The following is a 27,318-nucleotide window of genomic DNA, read 5'->3' as shown; positions in this document are numbered from 1 at the left end:
AGCAGTGTGAATGCTGAAGCTTTTCAACAACTCATCTGCAGGTGTTAGGGACCCTGTTCCTCTTGGTCTGATGTGAAAGTGGCCTAAATACATTACTACAGGATAAAGAAATATATGGCGGAAAACACTCAGGTGACTTGAAGTTCTGCTCTGAGACCCCCGATTTGTCCAAATCAATTGGTATTATCAATTGGTAGCACTACGCACAGTCACGGTTCCACTTCCCATCATGCATTTGGACATGGCTACAGTATCATTTACTGAAAGCTCAACAAATACACTAGATGGCAATATTTAGTCACAATATACAGAGTTACAAGTCTTTCTATCCGTGGATCCCTCTCACAGAAAGAATGTTAATAATGTAAATGCCATCTGGAGGATTTATTGTCATAATAAACAAATACAGTACCTATGTACTGTATGTTGAATGTATATATTTGTCCGAGTTTTATTCATTTTTTTCTTAATGCATTGCCAAAATGTATATGATCGGGAAAAATTATCGGGAATGATCGGGATTGGATTGGGAGCAAAAAAACATGATCGGAATAACCCTAGTAATTTGTTTAAAAGTTTAAAATATGCAAGTGAATAATTTCTAAAAGTCTTTCTTTTTAAACTAAATATTAGACATCAGTTAATAATTGTAAGCTAAAAATGATAGACATTTCGTATAATATAATTACTTACCTTCTTTTTATGGCTGGGTTAAAACAAAAGCGGTTGCGCACTGTCCGTAAATGGGGGTCTCCAGGGTAAAACGGACAAATTAAAAATAGTTTGGGGGCTTAATGCGCCATGAAACTGCTATGGAAGCATATAGACATATTGTTTTATCAAACAGTAGTTCTTTTGGCCTAGAATACAGCAGTTTATTTTAAAGAGGGGTGCAAGAGCAGAAACTGCATTTTCAGCCTTCTCTGTGTTTTCCACCATATACTAATAGTAAACAAAAAACAGCAACACCATTAAATCAAGGATTCAACATCCTTTATTCCAAATGTTTCATCTGGTAAACCCTGGGGACCAATACGATTAAAATGGAATTTCCAAACAACAAAACAGTATGTATTTATACAGCGGAATTATACCGGTAGTCTTTGGACAATGATGAACGGATACATTTACGGTATTAATGCAAGGAGACGTGTTTTGTATTAGGCACCAGAAAATGTAAACACAAATATAAATAACCCTGGAGGACATGTCAGGTGTTGATGCGCCATTCACACAGTTAGAAAGCTTAACAGTGAACATTTATTGCATTGCAGAGAGACCCTGTAACAAGTGAAAGTGATTCTCTGCACCAATGTGGCAGCAAATTTAATATATATTTTTTTTAGGTGTCTATTTTGATACTGTTCCTTTTACCCTTAGCATCAAATCAATAGCAATGATGGGACCAATCCAGCATCTTTATACAGTTCTCTGAATGGCCATCCAGGTTTATTTGCTTCTCACTAATTGTGCTTCTCTTTCACGGCACGCAACAGGACACACAATGAAAATGGGATTGCAGAACACTTGATAAACACTCAACTATGTATGTGAGGGAGTAAGAAATTTGGTAAACACCCTTCAGTTGACAATAGATACTCTTAATTCACTTATTTCCGACGACAGACTTTGGGACAGAACCAGAAAGCACTTAAGATACAGTGCTCGCGCAGAAGTACTTAAAGTGCACTACAGTGAATCACTATGATTCTTGAGTGGTTTAATTTGCCTTCAAGAATGCAACAGAGGTCACCAAACAAAAGCAACGTGCAACACAGCCGCATAAAACTCCTAGGAGACCTTAGGACAATCCGTGGATAGTTTTAAACTGTAAAAGCCTGATTTAACGAGATCCCAAATAGCTGATGACGGATTGCGCGCGCTGTTGGGCCACAAGTTGTACCTGAATTACGAAGGTCAAGGTCAGACTACATGTTGTTTTTGCTCAAGAAAAGTGGCAATCAGGCTATCAAACAACTCTCCAAAGAATAGTGGGGCTGCGCCTAGTAATAGTAATGCGTATTTTCAGAATGTACAGTACAAGTGTTTTTAACAGTTGGCAAACACGCTATCCTAATTGTTGGTTCTTCATTTAAAACTCCATAAAATACCAACAACAACTGTCTACATTGTTAAAATTTGAATTGTCAACCAGCAGGGTTTTACTGGCCAAATTAACAAATGTCATAATTCTGAATGATTTCACATTGCACAGCTGGCTTTCAGGATTTACTGTTCGAATATTCTTAGCATGATGAACAAAGTCTAAGAAAACAAATGTTGGCGAGATGAATGACTGACCTGACCACCGGCTATGGCTCTAATGTTTTTACATAAATACAGTACTGGTCAGACGATTACCTGCACACCATGCTCTGCTGGTGCTATTGAGAAGGTGAGGGCAGGTGTGGTAGGAGTATAACACACACAGCGGAGACCAACCACTACAAGAGCACCATATCTACTGTACGTACTTAATAACTATGAGCTATCTACTCATTTTAATAATGATATTAAGAGAAGTATAACATTACGTCAGCGGATACTACGTCCAGCAATGTTCTCTCTTGTTTGCTGTGATGTAACTGCACTTGCTCTTTACACAACGACAACAGGAAATCAAAACAAGATCCAATTAAGACAAAACATGATGGCTGAAAAAGCCCTTCCCCCATCTCACTGTATCGTCTTGACTTTTGAAAAGAACCTTGGGAGGCTGTGGAGGAGGTTTGTTAAGAAGGTCCCACGGGCTGCCCTACTAATTTTCTGGACTTGCCTACTCATCACTTCCACAGTTGAGTGCTGAGGGTCTGTCCAGAAGCGGTTGAAGCTGGGGACCAACTAGCTGCGGGGGCGCCCGATGCTGCTGCACCTCCATTTGTGGCCATGCCAGACATCTGCTGGGATAACTGAAAGAAGAACGTTGAGACAGTATTCAAATTCACTCACTAAAAGCATGCATCTTTAGCCCAGAAATAGTAAGGAAAACACATTTTACCTCACTTGATAACTGCTGTCAAAGTATTTTTATGACTCCTCTTGTCACCTCCTGACACTTCCCCTACTCAGCAACTCATCTGCTCCCCTCTGCTTGCCCTCAGTCTTCCATTTTGTCTTATCTATTATGAATGTGCCTTGGTGCTGCACCACTCTCTTATCTGGTCATCTGAGAGCTTTGTGCAGGTATGTGTGGATACACAAAGAGCCGACGCGATCTCAAATGCACACCGGTTTTCAGACACTATACCTCGGCTCGTACTCTATCACCCAGTGACAATAAGAATGATACGCAGATTTGCATTATAATGCGAGGGTTGAAGGCCTTCGTGCACCTGGAATCAGACATTGTAGCTGCATGTAAACATTTTCCATCACTTCCTATATGTCAAAGCCCTTTGGCAGGGTCTTGCATCCTCATACCTGTCAAGTACGATTTGGCGTAATTTGTACAAGTGAGCACTGATTTTTAAATATGTACGCTGTACGTTCAAAATCTGTACGTTTTTCGTGCATTACGTTTTTTTTTTTTTTCCCCGTTCAGATTTTGTCACCGTTTTGGCAACGAGACAATGTGCATTACGATGCGTTACTACGCTGGTTGAATGACGCGAGAAAAGTCAGACACACTGAGAGAGAAGAGTGTTTGTTGTGACGCTGTAGCAAACGCGATGTAGCCTGACTGTAGCCGACAGCCTACAATCTACACCTAGATATCAAATGCTTATAGAACTACATGCCAAATGACAGACGGCGGCGTTAATAAACAGCTGCCATTTTGAAGCAGTAGACTTCTCAGAAAGTCTCTGTTGGAGTGAACCTTCCTAGCGAACTTAAGTAACTTTTAATCTAAAATACTCCTAAATCGGCAAAATCTGGACTTGAATCCATCTTTAAATGATGAAACCGTTTTAAAACATTAACATGTCGAAAGTAGATGGAAGGGAACTAATGCAAAAACAGTAGCAATTTTAACAACTTTAATAGTTGATTCACAATATTAAACAATTTCCAAACATAGCAAAGTTTACTATGTTTTTTTTTTTTTTTTTAATGAAAAAAAAGAAGAAGAAAAAAAAAGAAAGGTAACACCAGTTACTTTGCCAAGTAACTAATTACTCTTACCTTCAAGTAACTGAGTTACTAACTCAATTACTTTTTGGGAGAAGTAATTTCTAACTATTTTTTCTTTTAAAGTAAGATTAACAACACTGGTCATAAAGATGAAGTCTGCAGAATGAAAAGTGACGAAAGAGGAGATTTCATTCTGCCAATTTGTTGCCGAACACAATTTGCCTGCAACTACTGCTGATTACTTCTCAGAATTAGCAAAAGAAATGTTCCCTGACTCAAAGATTGCATCGGTAAGTTAATTTTATCAATTGACCTTTTTAATTTCAAGTCAAACTGAATTGCGAGCTGAAGTCCTATGAAGTGCAGCCATCGAGACAGACTAGAAATTGCCAAAAGTGCTACATACAATTATAACAAAAGTCACTGTTAAATTCAGTAATTACGATGTAGCTGAAGATATTGTTCTTGGATTGCATCATGTTATGTGTTACAATATTACCAATAAAGTCATATTATTTAAAAAATTTAGTTTTATTTTTGTTTCATATTGCACGCTATGTACAACGCTGTAAGATTAGTCACCAATTTGTAAGGGCATACGTCACTATTTGTAAGATTGCCAACGGCCTCGGGTTGACAAGTATGCATCCTTTTCCATGTTAGTTACAGTACTGTTAATCTTACCTTAAAAAGTAATTAGTTACAGTTAAAAATGATGTCTTCCAAAAACTAATTGCGTTAGTAACTTAGTTACCTCAATGCAAGAGTAATTAGCTACTCGGCAACGTAACTGACATTGCTTTTTTAATGTTCCACACGCTATTACATGTTCCATTCTATAACGTTTTTCACATCAAATATGTTTATAATAATTTATTAAATTGAACAGTCTTTTTCATTCAAAAAGAACATGCCACACTTTTGACATTTTTAAAAATGTCACCTATAAAACAGTGTAATTGTATACAAACCAACTTTCAAATGCTGTGAGAAATGCGGTGTTTTTCCGGTTGTACTAAACCTGCACCAATCCGTGACCCCCGTATCAAGGTACGTAATGAACCGTGATTTGTGTGTACCGTCACATCCCTAATATATATAGATACATTTTTCAATATGCAGGCAAGGCTCTGAATATCTTTGGGGAAGAAAAAAAAAAACAAAACAAAAAAAACACAAGGCTTATCGATATGTCATACAAGAAAAGTTTAGGGCAAGTGACTATTTTTCTAATTAAAAAAACAAAACACATTATTATGTAGCATCTACAAGGACAACGCACACTTGGTGATGATAATGCGTACTCAATAGGGAAACAGTCCATTATTTTCAATTAATTGTACCCAGCTGAACGCCACGAACTTGCTCGAGAGTTCAAGATGACGCTCGTCACGCTAAATGCTAAGGCTAGCGAGAACGCAAATGCTATGCTAACGCTCCGAAGTCCGAGCCACCTAGCATCGCGTTTGCAATGGCGTCACAACCCCCTTTCCTCCTCCTGCTCTGCTCTCACCGTGTCTTTCAGACATCTCTCGCATCATTCAACCAAATTGTAGTAATGCATACCTTTACATCTTCAGTAACGGTAATGGCGTTGCAAAGATGGGCAAATTAATTCATTAGATTACTCACCACTAAACAAAAATAACGCCGTTAGGAACACTGGTTAGTGATAGTATCTTACATAATCAGATCCTCAACAAAAATGACACATTACAGAGGGGTTAACCAGAGAAGGGTACAGCTGCAGCTAAAGGCTAAATTTTTTATTTTGGTTAGCATTCTAATTGGCCATGTAACAAATGTGAAAACCATCATTGTGAAGCTGAGAGAAGATAGAAAAAGCTTTTGTACAAACATTGGCCACAGCCATGACAACCATTTGGAATGTTCTGGTGAAGAAAAAAGGAACCACTGTCTAAAAGATGCTGAAGGGATAGAATAAGGAAACAACAGCAGTTGCTAGGAGAAACATTGGGAGAATGATGCAAGGGCATAGGTTTGATCTCAATTTTGGTAGGGACAATATAACAGCATAACTTGCATGTACACTTTGTGCTGGGGACGGGACATTAATATGAGCAAACCGATTGGGTAACAGGGGTCAGGGCTACATTTCTCACCAATATGGACCTAATTAATTGAAAGGCTAAATGGTTATGTGCAAATTTATAACATCTTAATCTGATCAGTTTTCTTAAATGCAGTCGAATAATTTTCTCCATTTTGTTTTGAATGTTAAAGGCTAGTTAACCGATTAATGCATCAGATTCTTCCACTTACTTTAAATCAATATTCCTATTTGTTTTAAATCAATATTCCTATTTGTTCTTGTTAAAGCCCATACATCTAAAAGTTGGTAAATTTTCACCTAAATCAAGAAAAAAATGCTTTCAAATAATGTTTTGAACAATATCTAGTCTTAAATTAAGAACATTTCTGACAAACATTAAAAAAAAAAAAAAAAAGATTAAATATACAACTTTTTGCTTAAAATAGGTCTGTTAAGGTTATTGTCAGCTAGCTATTTTTTTTATTTCAAGAAATCTGAGTGAGTAAAATTTACTTGAAGCACTGGCAGATCATTTCACTTATTTCTAGTAGATTTACACTAGGAACAAGGGAGTTTAAGTTTTGTTTTGTTTTTCTCTAAGTTTTAAGGAGGTGGGTTTTTGCAGTGCATACAGTATGTATTGGTTCAGTTGATTCACCGTTCGATTCAAAGCTTTGTTTTCAAAAACTACTAAAGATACATTTTGAAAGCTTCCAGAATAAATGTCTGGATTTCATCAGCAAATTTAAATCTCAATATTTGAACACAAATCATATCAACATACACAACAAATCTAAAACCACATAAATAAAATAAGAATCTAAGCTGGGGTGAAGGGCGTAAACCTTGCTTCACTACATTTCTGACAGTTTATTTAACGTTAACGAAAACATACAGGAGGATATTTCTCTCAAAGCAGCTTCTTCCTCGAGTTCGAGAAATTCGCACAGATAAATGTTATGCTAACTCTCTACATTACTTACAGTGGCTGCTGCTGGCGGAAAAAACGTCTAATATCCCTTGTTTTCGAAGAGGGCGTAAAAGGCGGCACGTTGTATTTCTATCGGGCTGTGAATGTATGCGTTTGTGTGTGTTGGGTCAAGTCATCAGTCAATCAAACGTGCGCTTGAGGGGAAAAATAGGCTGGCACATTCAACAAGTGAAAAAGGAGTAAGTATGAACATGATAAAAGTACTGTAATTCACTTAGTAATGTTAGAGTCAGTTCTATCCTCACAACATATGGGAAGACAATCTACATTACCTATATAACAGTAGTCATTATATAATGCAAATAGTTTTGCTTAAAAGTTGGTGGGGACAAGTTGAGCATCCTGAAAAGTCGGTAGTGTTATGTCCCTACCGTCCCTATGCAAACTTACGCCCTTGGGAGAATCTATCAAAGACCCTAAAACATCAAAATCACTGATAACCTCCAGAGGGCAGGAGTGGAGATATTAAAATCCACTCTTTGTAGAACTGCACTGAAGTTACTCCATGAGGTGTAAACTAAACTACTCAAAAGCAACAACTGCAGGAAGGTCAGGCTGTTTTTGCGAAAATGTACTGCGATGCCTTGAAGATTTTGGGAGAAAGTTTTTATAGACTGTGATGGAGGAGGATCCGCTCATAAACTAATCTGTGCAAATTTTGATGAGGTCATGGTTGGGTTTGCATGGCTTCTTCTAGGGCAGTGCTTATTTATCTTAAATTGATGAAAGTGACATGATCCTAACAGCAAAATCTACAGTACAAAACCACATTGTCTTTCAATTTAAAAACAGCACACTGCTGAAGGAGATAGTACCTTTTCTCGTAGGCACCGTCAAACTGTTTGTATTACTCTAATACACCCAATATAAAATAAATAGCACTTATACCTTAGTTTAAGGAAAACAAGCAGAATATAGGGCATAAGAGGTAAACAACACATACTTATCACGGAAGCCCAGTGCGTGCGTCATACAACTGACTGAGCAAGACTGACGCACCAACTCTCGCAATCAGTTCTCCCGGACAGTCCAGAAAAAAATGGCGGGACGCTGTCTCAACACAAGGAACACCGGGGAGTGCCCGATATCCAACTGATAAGACTCCAAAAGCCCCTTTGACGCTGATATGGAATAATACAAAACCCTCGTTGCCCTGACAACTCCTGAAACTTGTTTTGGGTGAGCCTTCTTTAAACCTTTCAAAATGGAGTCAGTACAAAAGGTTAAGACTAAGGTGAACACGCGGAGTTTGCCCTTCTGGCAGTCTGGCTAGAAGGTCAAATTCCTTCACTGCCGAAAGAGAGGTCAATTTCCAGACCAAAACCCAACAGAGAATGCATTTGACTGTCTTAAGAGCAGAATGAAGAACTTAATATCATGAAACAAACGAAAGTTGAAATAGTTGTTAGGAAACTCTCACAAAAGGATAATGCTGTTTGTAGTATTGCAACGATTAATCGACTAACTTGAGTAATTTAAATTTTGCTGCTTCGAGTATTTGTTCAATTAAAGTTTTAAAATTTTAATTTTAAAATTTGTTTTGAAAGTGTTTGAATTTAATTTTATTAATTTGGGTGGATACACTGCCCTCTGGTGGCAACAGTGAATATGACATAAGTTCATTCAAATGGCTGATTTCAGCTGCTCCCTGTTAAGACCAACATAAGCAAAGTTTTTGTTTGAGCTAAAGTTTTTTAAATGCATTCGTAATTTAGTTTATAGGTATATTTAGCCGTTTTTTTTGTGGGAATATGTGTTTGAACCAATTGTCAAGAACATTGTAAAAAAAATTAAAAAGTTAGCATTTAAGCTAGTGGACTTTTGCTATGTAAGTTAGCCAACTGTTCTTTTGTTGTACTTGAATCCTTGTTTTTTTTTTTTTTTATACCATTTGAGGCTCAGCTCAGGTATTTTAATTTTTTATCTTCCTTTACCGATTACTCGATTTTTCAAACTAACTAGTTAATTGATTAATCGACTACTAAAATAATCGATTGCCGCAGCCCTAGCTGTTTGGTAATTAGTATTGCACATACAGGATTTTAACCTAATATTAGATTTAAATACAGTACAATAAAATGAATAACAATCATCTTCCATTGCTGTAAGCCACCTAAAAAGTGATTGAAGGAGTTTGAACTAATAGAGTGCACCTTGTTGGCACTATTATAAGTCTTAATATACAGTTTTCAGACTCCAAGCCGCTACTTTTTTTCTTCCACCTTTGAAGCCTGTGGTTTATAGTATAGTGCTACTTAGTCATGGATTTTGTTTTTTTTTTCAGGAAATTCAGCTGCATGTCTTTTGGTGTAAAAATCCCATCATTTTATGTGGACGCCCGCTGCGGCATATCCAGTGCGACTTATATATGGGGAAATTTTGATTTTCTGGTCAAATTTGGTGGGTGTGGTTTATAGTCACAAAATCACAGTAATTGTCCTCCATTACCTGGCCAATGCTCCACTGTCCTTGCTGAACACTTTGCATGTTCTGTCCTTGCGTGGCTGACATCACATTCTGCTGCATGTCCACAAAGCTGCCATTTGGTAGAGTCATGCCTGACATCATGGCTCCTCCTCCCATCATGGTACTGTTGAAACCCTGCTGTGCTATCTGAGGCTGCCCAGTGTGCATTCCTATAACACACAATAGTCAAAGTGATTAAAAATTTGATCTCTAGCCGGAAGTAACAGACTGCCCCTCATCCTTATTTTCATTTCTAATCCTTGAGATAAGTCAGTGTAATCATACAGCGATATAATCAATATGCACATGTACTGTAATTACTGTGTAAATCTACTGACTACTCCTCTCAACAAACAAATCTCACAGTAGTTTCCTATCACACTTTGCAGAGAGATCTGCATGCCCACACATACGCACATGTGTATAGACATACACAAATCCACATTAACAGAGCAACGTTTTTTTTTTTTTTTTTGCATATAATAAAAGGAGGAGAGGAGAGTGCTTTCACTATGGTGAAGTCGGGTAGCAGAAAATGGCTTTTCATCACACTGACCTTTCATCTGCCTGTCCTCAGATCTGTTATTATGATTACTGTGTCTGTACGCGAGCGCACAATGGGCCAACGCTGCATATATGCATTTTGGTTATAGAGGATACTCTACCATTTGTGTACACCATACTTACATTATTTATAATACAGATAGCATAATACTACTAATATTACTACGATAAATACTGAAAAAAAATCTAGGTTACTTGACAAAAAAAAACCACTGAAGCAATCAAAATGTTAAGAATGTTAGATGCGCCATCAGAGTAGAGTAGCTAACATTATCCACCAGCCAAAAGGCAGGCAAGGCTATCTTGACAGATGAACAGCAATAGTTAATTCTTTGGCTGCCCTTGACGCAGGGGCGGAACTTAGGGGGTGTGTTGAGTAGAGGAGTTCCAAAAAATCGATTATTACATGCATTGCGATTCGACACGTGACGATTCGATCACGATTCATAAAGAGTCAAAAACGATGATTTTCTCTCATAACTTTATGACAGCCGCTCGTAGCAGAACAAAATTCAAGACACGTCTGCCGCCCGGACACCTTTAACGGACGCACGCACGTTATAATGGATGCTGCCTGTAACTGAGTGAGAGGTTTACTCTTTTTCAAAAGACTGGAAAATAAATTTGTGTATGAGACAGGCTGGCACAGAAGGCGCGCTTCTGTCAGCACGTGATTTTTTAGCGCGAGAGGGGAAGAGAGATAGTTCGTTGCTCCTCGTCTTTCAGATTTCCAGCTGTAGTTTCAAGTCAGGTCAATTGAAAAATGTCCTGAGTGTGTTTCTAAGCCCCTTGTGCGTCTATAACAGGTGAGTACACGAACCCTCTTGTACTGTTTAGCCTTTACTGTAGTTGTTTTTGAGGTGTTAATAGTTAGCGCCGAGCGCTAAGCTAATTAGCAAATTCGCTAACGTGTATTTCATATGCAGAACATGTAAAACCATGATTAGGTACAGCGGTAACACTACAAACATGCGAAATAGTACAGAAAATGTGAAAACAAAGTATATTGGTTAAAAGAAGGCTTATTTCTAAAGACACTTTGTTTCCAGAAAATGTGGAATTCATTCCACCTGTGTAAATTTTATTGTATTGTTGAGAGAAATAAGTACTCCCTTTCAAATGGTTAATGTTTTTGCACTTTCTTGTAAAAATAAATAAATAAAAAAGCAGCTTTAAGGCAGCTTTTTGTTGTATGGGCATGTTTCCATCGTTCCTGTTGAATCATTAGGATATTTTAGATAAATGATGGACAAAAATTTGTTTGTCTACTTTATTAATAAGTAATGTACGATGCATCGATAATCGTAATAACTGTGATCATCATCAATACCGTGATCATCGTTCAAGAATCAAATCGTAGCACCCTGAATCGTAATCAAATCGAATCGTGGGGTGCCTAAGATGGCACACCCCTAGCGTTGAGGGTGCAGCCGCACCGGGGCACAGGCCTCAAGGGGGTCTGGTTTGCGGGAATAAAGGGGGTGTGTTTGGGCGATAGGGATGGGAATCGAAATCCAATTCCAATTCGGAACCAGTTCCGAGTGTTTCGAGGCCTCGACATCACAATGAAAAAGCCTTAACGATCCCTTTAACGATTCCTAAAGACGCGTATTGCGTCGTGACGTGTCTTGTTGTCCAGACGCATCAAACTAGCATGGGGCCAAGAACCACTCGCTCCAAAGTTTGACTACACTTCACCAGGAAAGAGTGTGAAAATGAAAGGTTACGACGGGTAAGCACGAGCATTGCAGCCATAAACATAACAATGACAGCACGTAGGTTCAAACGCGCGAAAGTGTGTCTTCACTTCACGAGGAAAAATTACAACAAAGCGACTTGCAGTCATTGCAAGGTGGAGATGACTGCATCGGGAGGGAATACGACTGCGCTGTCCTCACAGAGAGGCTAAGGCTCAGTCCTGGCTATACAGCTAGCTAAACTCCCAAATGACGATGCAGAAGACGTTGGTATAATTTGCTGACTTTATTCAATCATCACTTCAAGAGTGAAACTAAGAATAGAAATGAAACAAATCAATTTCGTCCCCAATAACAAACAGGTTTGCATCAACGTAAATCAGCGATGATTAGCTGCTAATAACAGTAATAGCAAATGATTAGCATGCGTTCGCTAGCATTAGCACATTGTTCAAACCACTACACAACTGGATTTAAGTGTCCGATCGCGAGTGGAAACACAACAACAACAACACAAAAGATGATACATACAGGCATTGCCTCTGTAGATATTAACGTTAACAAAGAACGTAGGCTCGTAGAAGTGTTTCCCTCTCTCACTAACTCGCTCACTTGCTTGGATGCGGCATTTCTTCTTCGGGTGTAAGCGCGCTCTTCTTCACGTGAGCGCGTTCTTCTTCGCGTGAGGAAGCGCAAGGGCGCCCCCACTTGAGCGTGTAAGCGCCACAAAAACTAAAAGGCATGCATTTCAATGTAATGGTAAATAATACACGTTAACCCAGTAGTACCCAAACTGCGGCCCGCGGCCCAAATACGGCCCGCCTCCACATTTGGTCCAGCCATTTTGATTTTTTTTTTTTTTTTTTCTCAATCGTATTATTTATTTCCTGGCCTTTTCCTTGAAGAATTCAGAGAGGGTTATTTGGTTATTATCTATTTAGGGGCTGGAACGTGAAGGTGTGGCCAGTGGAGGTCGGCTGCAGAGGCTTTGTAGCAAGGTCCACCACAAGGCTCCTGAAGGAGGTGGGGATCAGAGGGCAGGCCCAACGGAAGGCAATCAAAGAACTTGCCACTGCAGCAGAGCGGAGCAGTCACTGGCTGTGGCTGAAACGCAGGGACGCAACATGGGCTGCCAAGTGACCGTGCGGCGCCACCGCTTGACACTCACCCAGGTCTGATCAGCCTGTGGTGGGCCAACCCCAGCAGAGGGTGTATTGTGTTAAGTGGCCAAAACACCTGATGAAGCTGGGGCACACAACTGATGATGTGTCGAGCTGGTGGCACCGCTCAGTCAGTGACTAAGTCCACCCCACCCAAGAGGACCTCAACTGCTGTGCTGATTAATTTACTTTGGGATCTATAACAACTAGTCCTATTAAGAAGCCCTATCTATTTAATTAATAGTGTTTTTATTATTAATTATTATTATTATTATTATATTATATTATTATTTTTATTTTATTTACTTTCATTCCGTGAAGAATCCAGAAAGGGTTATTTGATTGTGGCTTTCTGAAAAACAATATTTTTTTACATTTATGCACTTCTGCAATCGTCACACTTTTTCTGTTACAAACTGACCCCGGCCCCTCATCAGAGAAGGGAAAAGTTATGTGGCCCTCACAGGAAAAAGTTTGGGAATCCCTGCTTTAACACATATTGCAAAAAGCAGAACAACAACCTATCTGCCAATATATACCAATATTTTTTATTTCTATTAGATAAATGTTTCAGTAAAATGTTACACATTCTTGTGTATTTGCCACTTATTGCCACAGTTAACATTGAGGCTTTGGGCCTCTTTTGATCTCGTTGTGAGTTTGTAAGGTTGTGACTTCTGATTAAACAAACTCGATGCCAATCAAAACGTTTGTTCTTCTTTTTCCCCAAATTAGAATCGATAAGAGAATCGATAAAGAATCGAATCGTTAAGCAATATCGATAATGGAATCGGAATCGTAAAAATCCTATCAATTCCCATCCCTAGCGAGGAGAGGGTCAAACAGAAACGTAAGATGATGTACAGAGCTGACGCCCCCATGGTCGTCTAGAGGGGCCTGTAACAAATTTTCCACCAGCACCACAGTCACACATAGTCCATTTGCCGGGCCCGTTTATATTCACCACACTCTTGCCCTGTTCACATTTGTTCTGCTACTGCCTTGACGGCGATGGATGTCCTATCCATTTGAACTATTAAGGCTCACAGCAAATGAACAATCCAAAGCTGCAACGATAATTAAATTAACTCGAGTAATTTGATTAGAAAAAGCTTCGAATCAAATTTTGCTGCGTCGAGTATTCCTTTAATTAGAGTGCCGTTGTAATGCTTTGTTTCGAAAGTGTTTGCATTTGGTTTTATTGATTTGGGCGGATACACTGCCCTCTAGTGGAAACAATGAATATGACATAACTCATTTAACATGGTTGAATCCAGCTGCTCCTTGTTAAGACCAACATAAGCCAAGTTTTTGTTTGAGCTAATCCGTTTTTTTTAATACATTCGTAATTTAGTTTATACATATATTTAGCCATTTTTGGTGGGAATATGTGTATGAAAGATTTGCTAAGAGCATTTAAAAAAATGTTAGCATTTTATAGCATAAACTTACTTTTGCTAGGCAAGTTAGCCAACTGTTCTTTTGTGTACTTAGATCCTCATTTATTTATTTATTTATTTATACTGTTTGAGGCTAACCGCAGGTATTTTAATTTATTTTTAAATGAAAGTTTAATTCTGCATAGTTCTAAAAACACTCCGGAATTTTTAAATTTTGTATTCACATTTAATGCTCTTTTAGAAATTCCATCTTAGCAAGCCTTTGTTTAACATCTCCTAAAATTTATTCTGCAACGCAATAAATGTTCCTAATCCGATTACTAGATTATTCGAACTAACTAGTTGGTAGATTATTCGACTACTAAAATAATTGATAGCTGCAGCCCTGGAACAAACATTCAGCAGTTCAAGTGAATTGGACGTCTACTAGTGACAACCTCATTTAAATAACAGCAGGAGGTAGAAAAGAGCCACATGATTGGATGTCTATCATCATCATTGGCAGTAAAAGAGGTTACTTCTTGAGCTAATCTATAGACAGGTCTGGATCGCTATCGGGGAAGTTGAAGGTTACCAGCTGATTAATGGTAATGGTTGGCTGCTCAAAATAAGGTTGAGTGAGTGTCAAACTAAAGATGACGAGTCAATGATGATGATGATGCACTCATATGTATTTAGATGACAAGTAGAGTGGGGAAACAGTGACAGCGCTCAATGTACACCAGCATCATAATGGCTACCATTATTACAACAGTAGTCTGTGTAGTTTGACATAATTAGAATAATCAAATTGATCACGTCCAATTTTTTGAAGTGTAACCACACTTCAAAAAATTGGATGTGAACAATTTGATTATTCTCTATGCCAAGCATGAAACTGCAATGTTTTGATCAGAATGGTGTGTGTGTGTGTGCATATGTTTTGCATTTTACCTTGCCCAGTAGCAGGCTGTTGCTGGCTCTGTGGCTGACTGCCCACTGAGCTGGTGGCGTACAGAGACAGGATGGAGTCTTTTGATAAAAGCTTTTTCTCCTCTGCCCTTGTGGTTGTACAGGTGGAGGTAGAGGAGGAAGATGATGAGGTGGGGGGATCTGATGACTGAAGTGCTGTCCTGGAACCAGGCTGTTGGGATGGAGAGAATCCGAGTTTGTAAACCAAAGAAATGCATATGGCTTGGACATTTTCATCTCCTTTCATGATAGAGGCTGTGCATCTGTAGCCGTGTCTGGACTGAGGGGAATTATTGCAATCATGTGTAATATACAAAGTTTAGGAGACAAAGACACATATTTTTCCGTAATTCGTTTATTAAATTCCATAGTGCACAGGTGTCAATATTGGGGCCTAGGAGCCAGATGGGGGTCACCATGTCATTTTGCGTGGCCCGCGGAAGCAAATCATTGACTTCGTTTCTGAAAATATATTTCAATTTTAAATTAAAATAAAATAAAATTTATTTTAAAAAATCCGGAAAGAAAATGTACTATTTTTTTCCATTTTTAGAACATTTAACATAAGCATTTTTTTAAATCAAGAGAACAATTTACTATTTGTTTCCATTATTTTAATTCAAAATACATTTAAAATGGTTTAAAAGAAACACAGAAGGTTTATTTTCCTTTTTTGTTAATTCATTAAATAAGATGTTTATTTCTGAGCTTCCATTTTTTTCTCCAACATTAAAAATGAATGAACATTTCTCGTGAAATGAAAATAAACTATCGACTTTGTTTCTTAAAAAGGGGGAACTTTTTATTTTTAAATAAAACTGTTAATTATTTGAGAATAACGATCAAATAAGAAAATATTTACTATTAAAGGGGAAGTTCAGAATTGTTGACATAAGGCTTAATCTTCGAGTTTGTGGTGATTTAATTACCGTAGTTGGTGGACTTGATTTCAACAAATTCCGTGCAGTTTTTCAGTTATTTGTTAGTTTCTGGGCTCCGGAGTGGCTAAGATAACGCGAGTCAATGGTACCTGCTTAGCATGCCAATAAAAAAAATATATATATTTATATATATATATATTAACAGATATAACACAGTCAAAAAAATTCAAAATACATTGTTCAAAATACCCATGTGGCCAAAACAATGTCACACCAAACTGCCGTAATTCATTTATTCTGCAGGACTATATATTTTTTTTTTTTTTAGATGCGTAACGCGATTATATTAGAGGAGTGCTTTGGCCACTTGTGCTTAGTCTGCTGGGAGTCCAGGGGAGTGTTAGGTATTTGTTAGTTGCAGCTCCCAGGACTGGCTAAGCTAGCGCGATCCAATTGCTATCATGCCAGTAAAAATTATATCAACAGATCAAACTGTTTAAACGAAACCATGTTGTGGTCCATGAGTAAATAGCACAGTGTGTCAGAATGATTGATTTGGGGGATGGGGAGTCCCTTTCGTTCCCACCAAAAAAATCTGCGGTGAAAAAAAGGATATCACTCCGCCCTGCTTGCCTAGATAGCCTGTTCCCTGCAGAGCTGTTGGATTACAAATGTTGCTGTTCATACTACAATTATTGACATACAATGGTAACTTTATCCTGAAAACATAGCAAACACTATTGATTGAATGGGTCATCGGTGATTCTCATCCGTGCATGTGTTGTTTCTTTTTTTTATTGGTATGCTAGTCAGCACCATTGACATGTGCTAGCCTAGCCCCTCCGGAGCCCTGAAACTAACAAATAACTAACAAACTGCAAAAACTTTTTTGAAATCAACTCCACCGACGAATTAAACCCCCGCTAACTTGAAGATCAAGTCTTATGTTAAAAATTCTGAACTTCCCCTTTAAGAATAAAGGATCATAAAAAGGTTTTTGGACAATTTTGAGGTGAACGACATCTCTGAAATATTCATCAATTATCAAAGTAGTAAGTTATTCATTTGATAACTGATTAGTTGATTAATCGTAGCAACCCTAGTTGCCATTAACGACAGCTAATCAGTAAACTATTGTGTTCTTAATGAGTACAGCAGCCCTGCCACAGTGCACATTCAAACCTGGATGCACCACAGGCAATGATGACATTTAACAAAAATAGAATCATTGTCAATTTACAGTCAAATTGCTGCTTTTTAAATGTCTGGCAAATATAAAAAGAAAGCCAAAGACTTAATTTGAGTAATGAGAACTACACTTCGAGGAAATGAGAGAAATGATTTCAGTTTTTGCTGTCAAACTATATCTGAATTTATCTGCTTCCAAAAATAAAAAAGCTTGGAATCACAGTGCAGGTGCATGTGCGTGCATGCATGCATGAGTGAAGAGTGAAGTAAAAGGGGAAGCAGAGGCGACTTCTTGAATACGATAAGAGGAGACAGTGTGAGAAATAGTGGGCACCGGGAAACACGCACACGAAGAAACACACTAACACAACCACACTACTTTGAAAGTATGTTGTGTTCAACTACTTAGCAGGCAGTACTGCACTCCTCTGCCTCACTCAGCTGACTCTCTTTGACTAGTAGAGGGGAAGGGAGAGGCAAACTAAGAGCTATAGGGACTAGTATAAAAAGAAATACGGACAAAGCGGGTCTGGGAAGATGCACAACACTTGGGAGGACACGATGGAGAAAACCTAACTTGGCACGCCAGATTGTTTATTCCATATATCAGCTACTAATATATTCCACATATTACCGTAATCTGGGAAAGATCCAATCAAGAACTGTGTCATGGAAGGAACCTTCCCCCAAAAAATAATGATTGGACGATGGCTCTTCTCGTCACACTCGCCAAAAAGTCGTTTCCCAGCAAGCAAACAGTTGTTCATAAATACAATCCAAATCCAATTTAAAAGCACACTCTCATATTGACAATTTCGTTTAAATGGTAGTTTTTGCTGAAACTTTAAGCTGCTATATGAATGGGTTTATGTTTGTGGTTTCTGTATGAAAAGAAATGACACAACTTTACTATAACAATAACTGAAGTGTTGATATGCTTCTCCAAAACACAATACAAACAGACTCACTGACGAGCATGATCACTAACTAGCTTAGCTCTCCATGCTAAGTAGTAATGTCTCAACAACAAAAGATACAAACAATACAATTGGATTCATTTACTCACCTCTGACAGAGGTAAACCGGATCTAACAACACACAAGACAATCCAACCCGCGACACTTCCTAATAATATTTATTCAGCTACCAAACCTGAGTGGAGCAGACTAGCAGTGAACTTTCTCTCACTCTTGCTCTAATCACTGGGGCGCACACAGCCTCACATTACACACAAACAAGGACTGCTCATTGCTGTTGGCGAAAATCACTAATCAAATTCGTTGGCAACAATCAATTGACTTTCCTAATGAACAATTTAAAGGTGTAAGTAAAAAAACAAATAAAAAACGTGAGTGGAAGAAATTTGACTGGGATCTGGAGCGATTAAGGGCATTCCTTGTTAAGGCGCCCCCTGTCGCTTTGCGCCCATTCGCGGCGTATTCGCTGCTCAACGTGTAGCTGCACCACTGGGGAAACCACTAAAAAATAGAGACAGCGAGAACGAAAATTGGTATTTGCCATGTGGCAAAATGGATTTTGCTATGTGGCATTTTTTTTGCCATGTGGCAAAATGGACTTTTCCATGTGACATTTCTGGGTATGTGGCAAAATGGATTTCTGTTTGTCGCATTTTTTTTTTCTATGTGGCATTTTTTTGGGGTGTATGGCAGTTTTGAAGGCCATGCACATCCATGCCATTTACGGCTATGCACGTCCAAATTTTCCATTTATATCAAATAGCTGAAAAACATTAGTGGCTGTGATTTTTGACCATACACTTAGCATTACAGCGCACTGACATTCAACTGGCAACCAAGTCAGGCTATGCCATTGACAGCTATGCACGTCCAAATTTTCCATTCATCTTCAAGGCCAGAAAAACATGTGGGTGGCTTCTACCCCAAAAAAAAAATGCCACAAACCAAAATCCATTTTGCCACACACCGAAAAAAAATGCCACATGGGAAAATCTATTTCGCCACATGGGGGAAAAAAATGCCAGATGGCAAAAAAAAGCCACATGGCAAAATCCATTTTGCCACATGGCAAATACCTTGCCTGGCACGGCCAAACTGTTCTCACTGTATTTTTCAAACACTGTGAGAATAGTCTGGAACCCAGCCCATTATCGGCCTCTCGTGCAAGAACAAAATCAACCGTCCAATCAGATTCGTTTATTTGCGTGGCGTGTTCTTAACGAGCAACGTCACTCTTCCGCGTCGGAAGTCGTCTCCACAACAACACAGATGGCGAACAGGAGAGCCAAGAATATGTTCCAATCCACGGTAAAATCCGTTTTAAGTTACCAAAAACACATTGACAAAAGTCAATGACAACAGTCTGTCTCGCGCTAGCCATGATGAATAAACTCCGCTCTCCTGAGTCTCCTCGTATGTTTACTTCTGCGCGCAAGTCCCTCGTCGCATTATTAATGTCACGTCCGCCCGTCGCTGATTGGTCCACTCCGCTGTCTGTAAGCTGTGGCTTGCTCCGCCCTGGAAATTTTATCCTCTGAATGGTGGCCAGACTCAATAGCTGGAACAGCGGTGAGTCTGGTGTGCCAGGCTAGCAAATACCACTTTTGGTTCTCGGCCCTACTGAAAAAGTATGAAGCCAGATAAGAGATGGCAAAATAAGCAAAGGTAAAGAGGGATGATCATGAAGTTAATGTAGGATAATGTAGTAATAAAGGTCATAGTAGTAGGGATATAGAGTAGGAGTAGGTCAAGTAGGATGAAAGCGAGGAGGAAAAAATAAAGTACAAAAGGTTGAGAAGCGTGGAGAAAAAATGGGTCTGTGTTTAAACAGACCATTGAAAAACATTGATAAGCATTGACTGTAGCGAGAAAGACACACAGTGCTTTGAAGCGATCCCAGTAATTGTATGTCGGGTAGTCACCAAAGCAGGATGCTATTAATAGCTGCAGCGCATACGCACCATGCTTGCTCCAAAATTAAGGAGTAAGTGGAAGGTAAATTACCCTGAACTGATCAACCCGATCTCAACCTAGAGAAAATGACTATTGTAAAGCAAAAAGCATATTTGTTCTAAAGATCAGTCACACAGTGGAAAAAAAAAACTTTAGCAGGTTTCAAATCCAAAGCTTTATTCTTTCCTGGAAATAATACAGCGATTTGCAAATCCGTCTGCTCTGAAATTCTCTGATGAAACCATTTTTGAAGCTAAAGTCCTATGTTTGATGGAGACGTTCGGCAATAAAAACTGCTTGGAGGAATTACAAGTTAATTAAGTTTGCATTAAGATATGGCAACCAACTGTTTGGCACGCATAGTTTTGATTATAATGGTTAATTAGGACTTTGGTGAGGAAAATTTGTGCTATTTGTCAGCCTGGAAGCCAAACTAATATGCATACTCAAGATTAACTGCTCACGCAGATACTGTAGTTCTGCGCCCCTTCCCTTTCAAAAGGTTTTCTAGTCCCCCAAAGCATGTTAAAAGCGATTACAACAATAAATAGTGTTATAAAAGCAATGCAATTACCGTTTTACAGCATGTTACTTGGCTTTACAAAACAATTTTACGAATATTACATGTGTCACAGTTTCAGTTGTGTGCATCGCATTGCACTTTGACTTTTGGGAGAGAACATCTTTTCTCCAGAGATTTGGTACCAATAAAAAGTGGTCAGAAGAGATTTCTCAATTCTGTGAGATTCTATTAATGCTGTCAAATGTTCTTCCCTTCTAGTGGCTTCACAGAAGACCACAGGAAGAAAAGTACAGGAGTTACATGCAAACCTCTCATAAGATACAATATTATCCTTACATGCTAATAGGCCTTTCACGAGAACAAATCCAAAATGTCTTAGGTGACACATCAGAGGTGAGGAAATTAACAAATAAAACAGAGCCACAAACAAGTCAAAACCAGAAACCCTTATATATATATATATATCAGTTTTAGCAATCAGCAGCAGCTGATCAGCATCTCCACAGATGTAAAGTGTTGGGTCCTAAATAATGGTGCACGATAATTATCGGTCCGATAATAGGAATTATGACGTCATCCCAATAAATCCAATAACATTATTAGGACCGATAATACTGTATGTACTGTGCTGTGCTACACACCAGTATGGGAAATCAGCTAACCATTTGCAGGGCATTGCTGCCACCTGCCGGTCAGAATAATTCATTGCATCTATTTTTTGTTTTGCTCACAAGCTCATTCACTTGCACAGTGCGGTTTCTAGCGGTAGCATTGACAATCGTGAATGCTTTCCGCCTCGGAAATATATGTCTGTAAGTATTTTATGTTTATTATAACATATGGATGTGCAATATATGTTTACTTCTGTGGGGAAGGGTCATATGTACAGAACTTCATAAGTTGTTGTGTTATAGAAGCCAACCAATTCTTATGGCTAGTAGATCAAGCTAGTATGCTATGCTATATATATATATAATAGTTGTGTATATAAGTGTGTTGTGCACTTTGTTGTATATTGACTATTGAATATGTGTATTTTTCTGTTGTACTTTCACAATATTAAGACGAGTGTCTTCCCATAAAAGCATGAAAAGACCAAGCCTTGTGGTTTATGGAAGTGCATTCATTTTTAGATGGCTGTCGGGCAGTGCAGAAGTGAAACGCACTGTTTTGGGCAGTACATGTACTGTAATATGTTTGGCATGGTGTCGGTGGATTGGGATGTGTGCTTTTGTAAATCAAGCGCTCCCTTTCTGTGACGTCACGCTCAAGTGTGCCGCATGGCTAGCGAGAAACACATCTTAATAAGCCACTGAAAAGATGACAATCGCTTCGATGGTGTTTTAAGGATTGATATTGATTATTATAAGGAAAGCCATTAATCCTTTTTGCTCTACCATATTTTTGTTATGAGGAATGAGTGATCAACCTTACAATATAATACTTGTATTTTACAGTGTTAGTTTTCAGTTAGTAAGTTATTGAGAGGCCTTTTGGTTATTGATAGGCTTGCTGTTCTAACCTGTCTCCCAGGTTAAGAAAGTTGTTCCATGGACCAATTGTCATGTACGAGACGGAGGATCCAGTTGCGTATCGCAGACACAGGATTTTATTGATGGTGACAGGCAAGGGAAAACTATCAGGTCAAGCGGCAATGGTGAGTTGACATGCAAGCATATGTTGAATCGCTGACGACCTGACACTGTCTGTTGTCTGCTCGATGCTTATAGAGTGTTCTCAGTTGTTCCTTGTGACATAATAAAGGGTACTCAGTAACATGTGACAAGAGCTTTGTGAAGCATGAGTGTGAAGCAATATGCCGAAATATCAAAAGGTGTCACATTAATACATACAATGTGATGAAACATAATTATATGATGAAACATTACTAGCTGAAACTTTGATACATGACAGAACCCCCCTCTCAAGGGACGGCTCCAGAAGTCCCAAGGGTTGAGCTCACCAAGGGCTACTAGTCCGTGTCCATGGCCTCATCCACTGAGGGCATTGGCTCAATCTCCTCTTCGCCAGTGGAGGAATCAACTACCGATGGCACAGGCTCGGGTTCAGAGTCAGAGTCAGATGTAGGCATGGGCTGAGAGCAAGCCGCTCTAGGTCGACCCCGCCGGACGGACGGTTGGTCCGGATGGAGGCGGTGGAAGTCTGATATGAGGGTCCGATCTACAATCCGGCCAGCTGGAACCTACTTGCTCTCCTCAGGACCATATCCTTCCCAGTCCACCAGATATTGGAGGCCCCTGCCCCGACGGCGTGACTTGAGCAGGCGGCGAACTGTGTAGACAGGACCGCCTTCCACCAGGCGAGGAGGGCCAGTGCCAGTTTACGTGACTCCACTTGGAGTGGCAGATCCCGGGAAGAAAGCCATACCTTCTGGCCCACTTGAAATGCAGGGGCTGCAGTCCGCCGTCGGCTGGCTCTGATGGCATAACCAGAAACAGACTTTAAAAGAGCAGTACGGGCTTGAGACCAGATTCGGCGACATCTCAGGGCAGGAAGCGTCACCTTCCTGGCTGGCGAACAGGGGCGGTTGATAGCCGAAGACCGTGTGAAAGGGAGACAGGCCGGTGGAAGAGCTGGGAAGGGAGTTGTGAGCGTATTCCACCCACAGCAGATGTTGCGTCCAGGAATGGGGGTTTCGTGAAGCCATGCAGAGGAGGGATGTCTCAAGCTCTTGGTTGAGCCTTTCCGACTGGCCGTTTGACTAGGGGTGATAGCCTGACGTGAGGCTCGCTGTGGCTCCCAGGAGGCGGCAGAACTCCTTCCAGAGAGAGGATGCAAACTGCGGACCCCGGTCAGATACGACATCCCTCAGTGGTCCGTGAATTCGGAACACCTGCTCCATAACCACCTGTGCCGTCTTCTTAGTAGTGGGCGATCTTGGCAGCGGGATGAAGTGAGCCATCTTGCTGAACCTGTCCACGACCGTGAGAATGACAGTGTTTCCTTCAGAAGGAGGGAGTCCAGTTACAAAGTCCATTGATATATGGGACCAAGGGCGTTTGGGGACTGGCAGGGGTTGGAGCAAGCCGGCTGGGGGATGGCTGGTGGTCTTGTTCTGACTACAGGTGGGGCAGGCCTTCACGAAGTCTTGGACATCTGTTTTCAACGATGGCCACCAGAATCGCTGGGAGAGCAGGTGGATGGTGCGTGTGACCCCAGGGTGGCAAGCCAGGTGGGAGTTGTGGCCCCACGGGATCACCTGGGACCTCAGATTATCAGGAACAAAGAGGCGATCAGTGGGGCAGGCGCTGGGGCCAGGCTGATCCCGGATGGCTTCTTTAACCTGCTCCTCAATGTCCCAGGTAAGCGTGGAAACTAGGCAGGATTCCGGGTTAACAGGACTGACAGAATCAGGGTTGGTGGGTATGATCGCCTCCCTCAGGCAGGTCTGGTGGCATCTACTGCCCCATTCTTGTACCACTCCAGTTTCCCAATCTATGTTAGGGTTGTGCTGGCGCAGCCACGGATACCCAAGGATGAGAAACTGACCTGGTGAGGGGAGCAGATGGAACTGAATGGACTCGTGGTGGTTTCCGGACAGAAGCATGGTCACCGGGGCTGAGATGTGGGTCACTATGCCGAGTAGATGTCCATCCAGAGCTCGTGCAGGAACGGATGGGGAAAGTTGGTGACGCCGAATGCCGAGCTGCTGGGCCAGATCCACATCCATGATGTTGGCCTCTGCTCCAGAGTCGATGACAGCCGGTCAAGTGATGGGTGGTGTCAGTCAGCAGGAGGCGAATTTGGAGAAGGGGTTTACGAATGGGGGAAGACAGAAGACACGTTGAGCTCACCCGAATCTCCCCGACGTCTGGTGAGCTCTGGCTTTTGCTGGGCAGGTTGCGATTAACAACGGGGAAAGGCTGGGAGGCAGAGGGTCCGTTCCGACGTCCCCTCTCTCGCCGTCGGGTCTGAATCCGACGGTCAATGCGGGTTACAAGGGCAATGGCTTCATCAAGGGTGCTGGGTAGATCATAGGAGACGAGCTCATCTTTGATGTAGTCTGCCAGGCTGTGATAGAACGCGTCGATCACGGCTTTCATGTTCCAGTCGCTGCGTCTCACCAGAGTTCGGAATTCAATCGAATACTCCGACACTGACTGATTGCCTTGACGTATGGTCATAAGGGCGCGGGATGTCTCGGAGTTAGAAAAGCCGGGGTCGAACAATTTGATCATTTCATCGGCAAAGGCATTGAAGTTATTACAAGCTGGTGTTTGCCTCTCAAATTCCGCTGTCCCCCAAAACCGAGCCCGACGAGTCAAGTGGGTGATGGCGTATCCCACTTTGGCCCCTTCGGTTGAAAAGGTCCGGGGTTGCAGGGAAAATTGGACTTTGCAACTTGTCAGAAAGGCTCGTACCTGAGTTGGATCGCCGTTAAAGCGTTCGGAGTTTCCAATCTTGGGCTCGGGAGCGTCAATAGCCAAGGCTGGATTTACCGGAACTGGGGCTTCTGGAACCAGACCATTGGATTGTGGTGACGATGGAGTTGCAAGTTTGGTGAGAGTTTGGATCACCTGAGTCAGTTGATCTTGCTGTCGCTGAAGTTGTTGCTGGTGTTTGTTGCCGATCTGGATTAACGATGCGATGTCACCAGACATCCGGGAGACCTCCTCTTCCGTTTGGTGAAGACGGTCCAGGTCAGAGGGTTGATACGCTGGTTCCATTTTGGTCAGGTCGTACTGTCATGTACGAGACGGAGGACCCAGTTGCGTATCGCAGACACAGGATTTTATTGATGTTGACAGGCAAGGGAAAACTATCAGGTCAAGCGGCAATGGTGAGTTGACATGCAAGCATATGTTGAATCACTGACGACCTGACACTGTCTGTTGTCTGCTCGATGCTTATATAGTGTTCTCAGTTGTTCCTTGTGACATAATAAAGGGTACTCAGTAACATGTGACAAGAGCTTTGTGATGCATGAGTGTGAAGCAATATGCTAAAATATCAAAAGGTGTCACATTAATACATGCAATGTGATGAAACATAATTATATGATGAAACATTACTAGCTGAAACCTTGATACATGACACCAAGACCACAAAGCACAAAGCACAATACCTGTTGGGTTTATGTTTCAGTTCAGTGCTCATTATTCAGGAAACGCATCTTCAATTATATTGACTAATTGATTGTGATTGACTCAAATTATATTTATTTGAAAAAAATAAATATTTGCACTTTATTTGAAGTCAAGACAGTTCTTGTCTTTGTTTTGTTCATAATAATGTTCATGTCATTATGAAAAATCCGGTGAGGTCAAAGGCAAAAATCTATGTCGAGTCCACCACTAGTTTTTTTTTCTTTTTTTTTAACCTCCAGGTGTTCAAAAACTCGGGTGAATATACATTTTAAAAAATTATATATTTATTATCGGTTATCGTTATCGGCTTTGAGGAGCAGGAAGTTATCGATATCGGTATCGGTTTCAAAAAATTGATATCGTGCACCCCTAGTGCTAAAAAGATAAAATCTCCACTGAACGTAATATCCAATCATTAAGAAATAATCCAAAAAACTGTTAAACACAGTGTAGTTAAAGTTATGGTTTGGCTTTGAAATGCTTTTTCAGGAAGTAATGTAGCGGTGTAATAGATACTGATCTGAACCGAAAAATCGGTTTTGATATGAAAGATGCGAGTGCATTTGTACAGTGAGAAAGTATCTGAACCTTTTGGAATTTCTCACATTTCTGCATTAAATCAACATCAAATGTGATCTGATCTTTGTCAAAATTACACAGGTGTAAAAACAGTGTCTGTTTTAACTAAAACCACCAAAATATTTATAGGTTTTCATATTTTAATGAGGATAGCATGCAAACAATGACAGAAGGGGAAAAATACGTAAGTGAACCCTCTACCTGAGGAGACTTAAATAGCAATTGAAACCAAATTTTACCAAACAATTTAACTCAGGGGTGTGCCCAATCACTGATGAGTGGTTTAAAGCTGCCCTTACCACTATAAAACACACACCTGGTCAGAATTGTCTTGGTGAGAAGCATTGTCTGATGTGCATCATGGCTTGGTCAAAAGAACTGACTGAAGTCCTGCGATCAAGGATTGTTGATTTGTACAAAGCGTTTAGATTTTCAATCAATCAATTCAATTCAATCAATCGAAAGTCAGACATGTTGTCTATAAATGGAGAAAGTTTGGCAATGCTGCTTCTCTCCCAAGGAGTGGCCGTCCACCAAAGATGCCAAGAGTTCAGCGCAGAATACTCAGAGCGATAAAAAAGAACCCTAGAGTGTCTGCTAAAGACTTACAGAAATCACTGGCACAGTCCAATATCTCTGTGCACACATCAACTATATGTACTGTAAAACTATGGACAAGAATGGTGTTCATGTAGGAGTCCACGGAGGAAGCCACTGCTGTCTAAAAAACATTGTTGCTCGTTTAATGTTCGCAAC

General features: G+C 40.3%; 1 protein-coding gene across 2 annotated transcripts in view; it reads right to left on the bottom strand.

The window, feature by feature from the left end:
• Window positions 1-1,994: 1,994 nt before the first annotated feature.
• Window positions 1,995-27,318, bottom strand: part of LOC130922844 (stromal membrane-associated protein 1-like) — a 102,545-nt gene continuing 77,221 nt past the window's right edge. For both annotated transcript variants that reach the window (XM_057848022.1, XM_057848023.1), the window contains 3 exons: window positions 15,336-15,525; window positions 9,564-9,751; window positions 1,995-2,909 (listed from right to left, as the gene is read on the bottom strand). In XM_057848022.1, the coding sequence (XP_057704005.1) occupies window positions 2,842-2,909; window positions 9,564-9,751; window positions 15,336-15,525 (446 nt within the window). In that variant the 3' untranslated portion in view covers window positions 1,995-2,841. The remainder of the gene's footprint in view (window positions 2,910-9,563; window positions 9,752-15,335; window positions 15,526-27,318) is intronic.

The sequence above is a fragment of the Corythoichthys intestinalis genome, chromosome 10 (genome assembly GCF_030265065.1).
Source record: "Corythoichthys intestinalis isolate RoL2023-P3 chromosome 10, ASM3026506v1, whole genome shotgun sequence".
Lineage (NCBI taxonomy): Eukaryota > Metazoa > Chordata > Actinopteri > Syngnathiformes > Syngnathidae > Corythoichthys > Corythoichthys intestinalis.
This window is presented reverse-complemented; position numbering and strand designations above follow the sequence as displayed.